General features: G+C 44.1%; 1 protein-coding gene across 2 annotated transcripts in view; it reads right to left on the reverse strand.

The window, feature by feature from the left end:
- Positions 1-12,811, reverse strand: part of Cd101 (CD101 molecule) — a 40,468-nt gene that overhangs the window by 21,744 nt on the left and 5,913 nt on the right. The window contains exons 1-4 of one of the 2 annotated variants that reach the window (XM_021158969.2): positions 7,304-7,334; positions 5,509-5,889; positions 3,881-4,297; positions 2,241-2,627 (exon numbers count right to left, since the gene is read on the reverse strand). In XM_021158969.2, the coding sequence (XP_021014628.1) occupies positions 2,241-2,627; positions 3,881-4,297; positions 5,509-5,889; positions 7,304-7,334 (1,216 nt within the window). Of the gene's footprint in view, positions 1-2,240; positions 2,628-3,880; positions 4,298-5,508; positions 5,890-7,303; positions 7,335-12,811 lie in introns of those variants that run through there. The other variant, XM_021158968.1, reaches the window with a different exon arrangement.

A 12,811-nucleotide genomic window follows, 5' to 3' on the forward strand; every position in this document is an offset into this window, starting at 1 on the left:
CTAAAGGGGATCTAAACGAATCTGCAAATTGCTCTTCCCTACAGAGCAGAAAGATCCCATCCACTGCTTCAGGCTTGCACACACCAGCTACAAAGGCAGAATGAAGGCTAATCTTCATAAACGGGTTGAGCAAATTATCAAGCTTGCTTCTGCATTTTGGGTGAGAGAGGCACTGGTCGTGGTATATGTTTTTTGTTTGTCTGTCTGTCTGTCTTTCTGTCTGTTTGTTTGTTTGTTTTTGATATAAAAATGACTCATGACTGAAGTTTAAAAATTAGAAGGGAAATAATGAGCCACAATCTCAGCTCTTTAACGTAATCATCAAGATCAGTTTCAACGAGCATCATTTCAGAAATGCCTTGCGGTCATCGGCCTCATGGTAAGAAGTACAGCAAGGCACGGTGGCAGTGGGCGTTCCCTTCTGTTTAAAATATTCATGGAGTGATAAAGTCTGCTCACGTTTCAAATGTTTGGGCTTTCAAAACAGAGTGTTAGACAAGGCCCCCAATAAGTATGCTAATAAGCTTTCCAATTGCTACCTGTTAGCCCCAGTTTGGACTCTAGCTTATGAGAAAATCATTCTCTTTAGCACTGAAGGATAACCCTCTCTGCAGGATGGGAGCCCGACACCCGAAGCACCCTTTGGGGCTCCTGGGAACAAATTCTCACACACCAGGTTTAAAGAAGTTTGTAGATATTTTCCCCCTGGGAGTTCAGAGAGTTAGCGAGCTCTGTGCAAATATGTAAACCGCCCACATTGTTTTTCCTGAATCCTAGAAACTTAGACCAAATGTTTAGCATGGAAACTAACAGCAACACACTTCCTGGCCTGCCACTCGTCCTGAGCTCTGCTTTCTTCCTCCCTAGCCGATGGGGAGAGGGAGGCATAGCTCTGAAGGGGCATTTATCTATCTTTGGAGATACCCCTAATGAGCAAGTGTAGCAAGAATAGCTTTCATTTTAGCTCAGTTTATTTTTAATTAAAATTTCTTCCCCTATTTTTTTTTTTGCTTTTGCTTTTGGGCAAATTTTCTTTCTAGCGTTTGACTTTACCACTCAGCCCAGAGGATTCTAATATTAGTTGTGGGTACATCTGTTTTTATGCTATACACAAAGCACTGAGGATTCAAACATATTTAAAGTCACCCAACCTTCACAAAGTGATGATTAACCCAGTGGCCGTACTGGGGCTGTTTTGTGTTGTAAGAAGAGGATATGTGAAGCTGGGTAATGTATAAAGGGGTTCACGGGATTAAGGATCAAAATATTGTGGTACTGGTATGGTGGGGACCCTCTATCTACAGCAGGACATTGTGAAGAAGAGAGGGAACCAGAGGGACAAGCATACGGGGTGGTCTCATTCACACAGTCCTGTCTCCCAAGGTGGCATTAATACACTCACGAGGGTGGAGCACCCATGGTCTAATTTCATCCTCATCACCACACTGAGGACCAAACCCTGAGCCTTTGAAGGACAATTATACACAAGCCACAGCAGTGCCTTGCACCGTAAGGGATGCTCAGAATCAGTTGAGCAGACAGCTCACCGCATCCCAGCAAACGCAGAGAATAGAGTCTGTCCACTTTCATTTGTCTCTTCATTCCTCACTATGAGTCAGAATTATGACCCACTGCAAGTTAACATAACAAGATTAGTCGAAGGCAATTGAAAAATGGCTGCCCAGCTTCAACTCAAGGTCAGCTTACTCGGCTGCGTGTTCCCCAGGAAAGGGAACTCTACTTCGCCCCGCCCTCACGCACACACGTGCATTCATACACGTGGGCACACAAGCACGCAGCATATTCATGCACTTATAAGCGTATGCTTATGTGCATACAAGTGTGCAAACATACAGAGTCAGAAGACTTCATTATTCAGAAAACAGCATATGAAAATTACAACCAAAAAAAAAAAAATAGACTCAAACAATGTAAGATGGCAAGATGGGATTTAGGGGCCACCTACTTGTCATTTTATAAACAAGAGAATTGAAATAGAAAGAAATGAAGAGAAATGTCCATGCCCCATGGCTCAGGAGTTACACTCCGAACATCTTGGCTAGTCTGGGTACTCTTTGTCCTTCATGATTTACTTCCCCTCCAGTAGGGTCTGATAGGCTCCAGACTCTAAAGGAAGACCCACCCCCCTCTGTCTCACATGTGCTTCTGCAATGCGCCCCCCCAGGGGTTCCTGAAGACAGCACCATCTATGCATGCCCCTATGTCATGTTGTCACGTACCTGCTGGCTCCCTCAGCTGCACCCAGTAGCCTGGTGACTGCTTTCTCTGAAGTGCCTGCCAGGAGCCCGTCTGAGTCCTCGCCACCTCTGCCACTTCACAACTGTAGGTGCCTACATCCTCTGGACCCATGGAGAAGATCTTGAGAGAGAACGTCTGGGCACTTAACTTTGACACCTGCAGCTGGCCCTGGCTCGCTCTGTCTCTGTAGTCTCTCTTCAGGTCCAGGACCCCACCAGCATCAGTCTGGGCAATTTCCTTCCCATTGAGAAACCACGCGCCCTGAAGCTGCGGGTCACCATCTCTGCCGACAACCAGGCAAACCAGTTCCAAGGGTTTTCCTTCATCAGGTGAGCTACTGGCTGTGATGCTCACTGCAAAATCTCTTGCTAGGCAACAAAAGCAAAGCAGGTGTTTAGAAAGCCCTCTGCACTTGCCCCTTTCAGCACAAAACGGATGGGACGGTGATAAGGATCCAGTGCATGCATTGCATGTCACCTTTCAGTTCTGTGGCGCCAGAGTTCCCTACTCCAGAATAGCCCCGCAGTAAAAGAAAATTACAAAGTCCCTGACTTGTCTAAGTCACCCAGAAAGGACATTGTCTATGGTTTTCTGAAAGCAGTCCCCAATAAGGAAAAATTTCACACACACACAGATATGTCAAGATCTACTTAGGCCTGCCTGGCAAATGAAAAAGTGAACTATTTCATGCTGTGTTGAACTGCTATAAATTAGGACTTCTTGTTTTCTCTTTTCTTTTTGTACTGGGGATTAAACTGGGCCTCACTGTGTGCACGGTATTTGCTTCTTCCTCTGAACCTCCAACTTTTATCTCTTACCTTGTTTGTTTGTCTGATAAACAGCCGGTAGAACTTCCTAACTTCCAAGCACATGTGATAGGGCCTTTGTAGGACCCACTGAGCACACGTTGGACTTTTGAAAGCCACGGGATTCAGTAAAGCTGAGTATCATGTAAAGTCAGTGCTTCACCACTGGAGTATCGCTTTCTACAGTGGATACTCACAGTCTTAGCTGGTCCTCTTATTAAACCAATGCACATAAAAAGACCAAAAATGACCAGGCCTTCCCGTCTACTTTTGACAAAAATGTCAATGGATCATGCAAGGTGGCATCACTTCAATATAGAGATGGAGCCTGGTGGAAGGGCATCCTGCCACCAGCAGGGGCGAGGCTTCATATTGGACACTGGAGCTGCTTTGAGACCCAGCTGCCAGTGGTAGGTGGGTTTTGGAGAGAGGCAGATTTGGCCTTAGAAGCGAGCACCTTCTGTCCCCGGTAGCTGGCTACATTGTGGGTGATTATTTGGACTACAATTAAATAATGGAGACAATGTGCTTACAAAGTGCCTGGCAGCCATGGTTATGAAGTGAGTTCCACGGCCACCTTGTAGCATCAATCTATCTGTTTCATGTTTCTGGTCCCATATAAACTTTCCCATGAACAGAGCCCTAATGGAACATTCTGGAACATCTTCTTAGTTATGCTTTCCAGACGACAAAAACAAAATTAACTTAAACTTTCTGTCTACCTTTTAGAAAAAGTCAACAGAAAGTCTTAAAATATATATATCCCTATATACTCACTGAGAATGAATTCACAGGTTCCCTGAGAAGATAATTACCTGCCGGCTGGATCCTCAGAGCTGTTTGATCTGTCTGCTTTCTTGTGATCAAAGTCCACGTTTCATCTGGATCCTGAATCCATTCTGTGGCCTCACAGAACACCTGGCCTTGATCTGAGGGCTGGAGCTTGCCTACAGACAGCCTGAAGGAAGTGGCTCCAAGCTTGTCCAGCCGTACATCACCAGCCACAAACCTGTCTGCATAGGAGGACCCAGGGGTCAATACAAAGTCCTTGGAGAGAGAAATGATCTCAGTGGCTTGGCTCCCTCCTCCTTCCTGCATCAGGTACCAGGTGAGAGAGAGATGGGTGTGTTGCGCCGTGGCTTTGGTTGTCTCGCAGGTGAGTTCCAAGGGCTCGCCTTCCTTCTTACTGAGTGTCTGGGAGGGCATGGTGGCAGACAGGGTGTCGGGAATCACTGGAAACAAGGCAACACTGATTATCTTACTGGTTCATGTTTGTCTCATTAGATCTTCCTCTCGGGAAGATGGCGTCTAAACCTCATCTGCAAGGCTCATCCCTCGAGTGCCCCCAGCCATACGCTCTCCTAACTCTGGCTTTCCCTTTTGCTGAGAGCATAGGAACTTTGCAGAGTGAGTGACTCAGGGAGGCAGGAGCCTGGCTTTGCTTCATCAGCACAAGCTGGAGCCAGGTTAGCTACTCAGCCACGAGTAGGAGGAACACTGGAGTTTCTGGACTCAGGTTCTGGCTCTCAGACACTCTGTTTGGCTATATGGACTTGAGTGGATTGCTTCTTTTCCCTCCCTAAACCCTAATCTGCTTTTTCTATTATGGAGACCTAAAGTAATGTAATTTGTTAGTCAGAGACCAAATGCAAGCTTTCCCAAAGTTTTCATAGCTGTCTAAGGACCCTTCTATTCTCTTATTCCTCGAATGTAAACCACACAGTTGAAGCTCATATAGAAGCAGCACGGAGGCCGAGCCAATGACTAGTACAGACATTGTACAAGAGCTGAGAGTTCCCAGGATGCTCAGAGGTGGTGGGAGACGGGCATATGAGTAGCTGATAATGAGATAACTGGGTGAATGCTGGTAATCATAGTATGAACAGGGCGTTAAGAAGAACCAAGTTGGGGATATGGCCTGAGGTAGACTAAAGGGATCTGCAAAGGAGGTAGTGTGTTGAATCTGCATCCTGGAGTTCATGTAGGAGTTTGCTAAACTACAAAAGGAAGCTAGATATTCCAAGTGAGCCACGGTTGCAAGAATTTGATCCTCTCCCTCCAGATAAATGTGCTAGGAAATGGTGGTTGGAGAAGAATCATTCTGCATGCAGTTGATGGCATCACTCATGCTACTGGTGCTGGCTCTCTTACTGAGCTGCAAGACAATATGGGGGAGAGGGGGCATGCAAAGATCTATCTAATGCTTTGCTATTACCAGCTTGTAGGGGGGAGCTTGGGAAGGCCCCCCAGTGGATCCTCAAGCTGTGTGGCATATGCAACTGGGAAAACATGAGACACCTACTTGTGACACATCTCCAGAATACTTGGAGTGGTTGGTAGGCTCTTTACTCAGAGCAAACAAACTAGTGGAAAAATCTCTCCCTTGGCAAGGCATTGTGACAGTGGATACAGGCTTGCCAGGGGCTGGGTAATAGGAACTCACCAGTTAGATTTGTCTTTGCACTGTAACTTCCAAAGTACTTCCCATCCGTGTTGGGTGTGTGGCACTCGTACTCGCCAGCATCTTTCATCTGGAGTTTTGAGATATGCAGCAGGACCGAGTCACCCTGCAGCCTCTCTATGTAGATCTCCTTGCTTTGCACCCTCTGGGCATACACTGCGTAAGAGAAGCCGGCATCCTTGGTACTGATGATCTGGACTTCCTTGGTTGGGGCACTTGGCAGGTAAATAGACCACTGGAAATCCTGCGTGGAAGGACCCTGATGACCACTTACGTTGCAACTGATGCTGACAGGGTAACCTTCGGCTCTGTACAGAGGGCCTTCTTGAATTTTTACTTCCCTCTGGCCAATGCCGAACTTAGCTTGTAAGTAGGAGGAAGAAAGGGGATAAAAATAGGTGAGTGCTCTAATTCCCAGAGTACCACATTGTGTAGTCTCTATATTACCATCCTGGTAAATGAGACCGAAGGTTATTCACTGTAATCACCTTGAATCTTCACTACCTTCCTCAGGCTGGAAGGCAATGGAATGAATGGCTCAGTGAGGTCATCGTTACCTAAGCATACACAGACAGCCCTAGTTTCCTTTTGAAAATGTTTAGCCTCAATCATGTATCAAGGCCACGTCTACAAAGCAGCAGCTCGTCTAAATGGACAAAAGGTAATATCATATCTGATATTTTTATCTTTTGCAGTATTTTACGGCAAAATAGCATAAACCTTCTCAAACCCCAAATTCCAAGACACAGTCTCAAGGGCATGCAAGAGAGGCTAAGTCCACCACTCTGCTCCCGCTACCTTACCCTTCTTGCTGGTTGGTTACAGATATTTGTAGCTCCCAGCTGTGTCTGGTGCAAGACTAGATAAAATTAGCACCAGAAATGGCAGTGACACTTCCTGCCTCTACTGTAAAGGTTTTTCTTTTCTCGTTACTTTTGCTTTGTTTTGCTGTTTTTACTGTTCGAATTTCTTAGAGAGGCTCCTTTCACTTTGCTTGAAACTCTCAAACGGATGTTTATGAAGTCCAGGTTCTGGGCTCAGAGTTTAATTTTTTTTTTCTTACCCAGGGTTTTTAGCTAGGATGTTTTCTAATTGAAACTGCAAAAAATTAGGTCTAAAGGAGAAACGTGATTAAAAGGTAACTTTTTTTTTTTATAGAGATGTTTTAGATTCAGCATTTTTTTTCCCCAGAAACTACAAGAGTGTTCATTACGATTAGTACTGAAAGTGGGCTCGCTTTGTGGCTCCAAAAGAGCAGAAGCCAGAGGTAATGATGTCACAGAGATGAACAAGATCTTCTCTGAGGGTCCAGGAACCCTGGAAGGGCAAGACGGGGTTAAAGAACACCAGAAGATCCATTGAGAGTTGTGGGCAGCATGAAGCAGTTGACAGAATAGAATCCTTCAGAAGAGGCTCCAGAGAGCCAGAACAAGGGCAACGGGTTCGGGAGATTCCTGTGGGGAGCAAGGGAAAAGACAAGCAGAGCTCATGAGAGGAAATAGAAAGAGGCAGGAAGGAGGCTTCCCTCCCCCACAAGAGGGTAAAGTGATTAATTGATAAAATCAACTAAAAACTTAAAACCCGCATCTGAATACACTCAACCAAAACTGGCCAAGAAACCAATCAATACCCAGCCACGCACACTTCCAGTAATAATTTAAAAATACATTTAAGTATTCATAAATCTCAATGTTATATATTTATATCACACTTTTTTGTGCTGAATATCTATAAATAGAAATTAGACTACATTAGAAAAAATTAAATTATTACTTACCGGAAACTGATGACAGAGAAGTTTTAAACATTTTCAGCAAGGTAACCTTGTGTAATGTGCAATGTGGGCACTGGGCATCAGGTAACAGATGAAGGAACAGCAGTGCCATTCACTGTTGCCCCAAAACAAGGGACAGCCCGCATGTCCATCAACAGCGGAATATAGCAGCAGAACTGCCATATACACTGTGGTAGTGTACCATAAGATGGAACTTTATAAAGAAATTAAAAATTATAACTATCTGTAGTAACATATAGAATTATGCCTGATCATTCATGGAGTAACTTTGAATCTCTTTGGCTATCTACAGAAAGAGTCCGTTTAAAACTTAAAATATTTAAAGTTAAAATATACGGAGCTGGAGAGATGGCTCAGCAGTTAAGAGTACTGATTGCTCTTCCAGAGGACCTGGGTTCAGCTCTCAGTACCCACAGCTCACAACTATCTATACCTCTAGTCCTAGGAATCCCAGTGCCCTCACACAGATATATGTAAAGGCAAAAACACCAATGCATATAAAAACAAAGTAAAATAGGCAAGACCACATTGTATCATTTAGCTGATGCATAAAGGTTAAAATCATCTTTAAAAATAGGTCAGGGAGTGGTTATCATGGGAGTCAGGAGGTGATTTGTGGGGAGGGATTATGTCCCGATGATGCTCAGGCAGGATGGGTGGGCACTTCTAGCGACCTGATCATGTTGTTTCTTGAATGTTGTAGTGATGACACAGGTTTTAGCTTCCGGCTTACTCATCAAACTGCATACTTGTTTTATTAGCCTTTTCTTACATACTATATTTCACCATGAGATTCTTTTTTTTTTTTTTTTTTTTTAGAACTGAGATGTTGCAGTCAGCAAAGTGCCTGTTGAGCAAGCATAAGGACCTGAGCTTGATCCCCAGTATCCGGATAAAAGCTGGGTATACCCGGTATCCAGGTGCTGAGGAGGCCTAGCAGGAGGAATCCTGGGGCTTGCAGGCAGGCTCATCTATCTGAAGTAGTGAGTGAGGTGAGTCCAAGGTAAAAGTGATAGATCCTATTTCTAAATATAAGGTGGCACACCCAGCTATGACCAATGTGGCAAAGTATTATTGGCCCTCATATCTTGGCGGTAACCAACAGCTATCTAATTAGACTTAAGGTCCACCCAACAGGAAAGAAATCATGCTTAGTACTAGAAACCTAGCCAACTGCCCAGGGCTAGCGAGGTCATGGATCTTCGAGAAGAATCTACTACTAACAGTTTACTAAGCCAGCATAATCCCTAACTACACACTAAGTATTTATCCTTACACCCACAGGTAAGTGTGACTCTTACGACTCAGCCAGTAAACCTTTCTTTGCAACAAAGGAGAACATTACAGAAAGGACACAGTCAGTCAACATGCAGAGAACAAGTCACCACAGGAAGCCCAGCCCCACCTGATACATTTACAGTACAACTCCTGCAGCGAAGGCTCAGGGAACATCACAGAAGAGGGGGCAGAAAGACTGTCAATGCAAGGGGACCAGGAAACCCGCTGTGGGAATGTGTCTTCTAGAAATGACAAGGAAGCTTCACCCATACCCCAACAACATGAGTGCAGAAAAAAATACCTGGGAAAGTACCACACTCGTAGACATGCTCACATGGAAGAAGGAACTCTCACTGGGCTCCTCTCACTGACCAAGAACGGGCAATGAAGCATTGTTGAGAGCAGGAGAAATATTCATCCCCATGGTTGATACCCTAATTGTTTACCCAACACCAAGTGGTCAGCCATAAAAATCATATACGTGCAAGTAACACCAAATGGACTGAGCAGGTTGCACTTATATATTTATGCAGATGTACATACATGTATACATACATGTTAACAATAACAAAGAAAAGATGCCATGAGTTTGAGAAGAGGTCAGGGATAGAGGTTGGAAGGACAAAAGAAAAGGAGGAAATAACATAATTATATATATAATTTCATAACATAATAACATAAATATATATTTCAACTTATAACCCACTTTCTATATATGTATATATATAAACAATATATATATGTATATATAAAACTATATATATATGTATATATAAAACTATATATATATATATATATATATATATATATATAATGGGTTTTTTTTCGAGACAGAGTTTCTCTGTATAGCACTGGCTGTCCTGGAACTCACTTTGTAGACCAGGCTGGCCTTGAACTCAGGAATCCGCCTGCCTCTGCCTCCCAAGTGCTGGGATTAAAGGCGTGCACCACCATGCCTGGCACATAATTATATTTTAATTTCCAAAAAACTTACAAGAAAAGAGAAAGGAAGAAAGGAAGAAAGGAAGAGAGAGAGAAGAGAGAGAGAGAGAGAGAGAGATTGAGAGAGAGAGAGGAAGGAAGGAAGGAAGGAAGGAAGGAAGGAAGAAAGAAAGAAAGAAAGAAAGAAAGAAAGAAAGAAAGAAAGAAAGAAAGAAAGAGAGAAAGAAAGAAAGAAAAAAAGACAGACAGACAGACAGACAGAGAGAAAGAGAGAAACAAAGAAAGAAGGGGTAAGTGTGAGGTTGAGAAAGGTACCTGATACTGGTCTTCACACACACACACACACACGGACACAGACACGGACACACATGGACACAGACACGGACACACACACACACACACACACACACACACACACACACACGGACATACACATATACAAATAAACTTTTTTTTAAAGTATAGTTTGGAGGCACCATTCATCTTTTCCTTCCAGGGCACGCTATATTGTTATTTGTAGTGTGGACAGCTTGGCCATGCATCCTCAACACTTTTCATCACTTCCCAGTGAAATAAGTGCTCATTAGAAAGTTTCTATTGTGGAAACTAGCACTTCATTCTTCCCTGCTTTATTTGCCAAGTCAATAAATATTTATTCAGCCACTTACAGTCTTTCTGGTACTTGAGAGATTAAGACATAAAGATGAGTTTAGAATCATCTCTGTCCTTGAGCCTTATTAAGCTCGACAGTTAGAATGGCAATCATCTCTATGAGAAAGATATAACTGAAAGCCCCTGAAGGAATCTGGAGAGATCAGAGAGCTCATAGCTTGTGGGTACAAACAGGTGAGACTTGTAAAAGGGATGCTATCTCAGTTTTCTTATATTTCCATGTCCAATATCAACTTGGGGAGAAAGGGACATGCTTAATTCAACTTACAACCCACTGTCCATCATTGAGGGAAGCCAGGGTGGGCTCTAAAGGTAGGAATCAGAAAAGAGGAGCTGAAGCAGAGACTGTGGAGAAATGCAGCTTAATGGCTTTGTCCCAGGCTCATCTGCTGCCTTTTTACGTAGCCCAGGTCTACCTGTGTAGAGATGGTACTGCCCATAGTGGGCTGGCCTTTTACATCAATTAGCAATGATGTCCCAACAGATATCCCTACAGGACAATCTGATGGGGGCATCTCCTGAGTTGTGAGTCCCTCTTCCCAGGTATGTCCAGGTTTGTGTCAAGGTGACAAAAACCAACTAGCACAAATGGCACTAGGATTGGACTTTAGGGCATCGGGAAGATTACAGGCCAAGTGGAGACAGCCTTTTAGATGAAAGAAACTTTATGACAAGATGATCTGAGTGAAAATGAAAAGAGCTGTGCAGAAACAGGAAGCAGTTACCTGGTGGGAAAGAGGTTCAAGATGGATGGGTGCCTGAAACTGGCTAGGAGCATCAAGGACGTGACTCTCACGGCTGTCAGCTCGGAGTTAATTGGGCACTAGGGAATCCACTCAGAGTGCCGGAAAGATCTTAGGAAAAGCAACTGATGGCTATTTGAAGAATGGTGGAAGTTGGAAAGAGACATCAGGTAACTTCTAGCTCAGGACAGAGTTGATGAAAGGGCAGGAGTAGAAAGAAAAGGGCTGTAACTCAGGAGCTGTTGTGGAGATGGTATCTGCAGAGGTTAGTGCTCTGCACACTTCAGTGCAGCAGGGATGATCCAGGACAAGAGGTTGGAGGAAAGCAGATACCCAGCAGGAAAAATAGCCGTACTTAGCAGGAAAGGGCGTATCAGTGAGAGTTGTTACCACTGTATATTCAAGGGTGGGCAAGAAGATAACGCATTTAACTTTAGAGATGGAATTTGAGTGCTTTGGAATAAACAGGAAAGACATCCAAAAGCAAAACAAACAAACTCAAAAAACAAAACAACAAAAACCATTTGGGAGATATTTAAATATGCATGCATCACCTTAAAAACCCTTAAAGACTTCAAAAACATTTGTAACTTAACCCTTTCAAAAATTCTGTTATTTCTGTGTTTGGTAATGTCAAAATTCACAGTGATTCAGTCAGACCTGAACCTAGGCCTTCGGGTACCAGGTTGTTCTACAGCTTTGCCCGATGTTTTCTCACTTCCTGGCAAGTCTCCGAGCCTGGGCTGTAGGTGTAGACTAGGTTCATTACACGTAAGTACTCAGCAGTGTTATGGAGTCTAAAGATGGCCAATGAGAACCTCTGTTATATGGGCGGGGATGGAACCTAGTGAAAACCCTGGGAAGTCGGGAGGGCAACCACTCCATAGTAGCTTGGGAACCAAAGGAAGTAGAATGTTTCAAGGGAGAAGGGCTTGGTCAGCACTGCCGAGGGCTGCTGTGGGGTTGGGGGCAGGGACCAGGAGAGGGCTTTGAGTCAGCTGAGTTGACTGCTGTGCAGAGCTTTGGAAGACATTCCAGTCGAGCAGAAACAGCAGTGGGTTTGAGCTAAGAGACTGCAGAACATGTAAACCACTTCATGTAGGGGACAGAACAAGGATGGTACCTAGAAAGGGTAGCAAGTGATGCGTGGTGAGCTGTGGGAGGAAGAAGGGTACCTTTGCAGAGTCAGCAGCGAATGAAGAGAGAGACATGGAGCCAGAGAGGGCTCATGGAGGAAGAGGTTGGACCACAAGAAAGCAAGCCACTGTGCACAAAGCCCAATTGTCATCCACTAAGAGAGAAAGCAGTGGCCAGTCTACTGCAGGATCATCCTCTCTAGGAGGAAGTGAGAAGCCCCTGCACAGCCCATAGAGATGGCCATGACAGACATGCCATTATGTGATCCCTGCGAATTGGCTTCTGGATGTCATTTCTTTCCATCTCAAAGATACTGGTCTGGAGGTGGCTCAGTGGGAGAGCGCTTGCCTAGTACACACTAGACCCTGGATTTATCCCCAGAATTGCAAAAATAAATAGGTAAATAAATATCCTGTAAACAGCAATACTTTTCCTTTCACTTCTGAAAAGATCTATGTCTTAGCCTGTTGATAGCAATAAAGACAAAAAAAATGGTAAATGGTGTCGTGTCATAGAAACACAGGCCTGGAGACTAGGCATTGCAAGATTAAGGCACTAGTAGATTTGGTGTCCAGCTGTGTCCTCACACATGGAAGAGACTAGCTGGGACTTTCCAATCTCTTGTAAGAGCACTAACCCATTATGCCAACGAGCTTTCAAAGGCTCTATATCCTAATGCCATCACCTGCAGGTTTAAGTTCTTTTTTTTTTTAATTTT

This window comes from Mus caroli, chromosome 3 (genome assembly GCF_900094665.2).
Source record: "Mus caroli chromosome 3, CAROLI_EIJ_v1.1, whole genome shotgun sequence".
Taxonomy (NCBI): domain Eukaryota; kingdom Metazoa; phylum Chordata; class Mammalia; order Rodentia; family Muridae; genus Mus; species Mus caroli.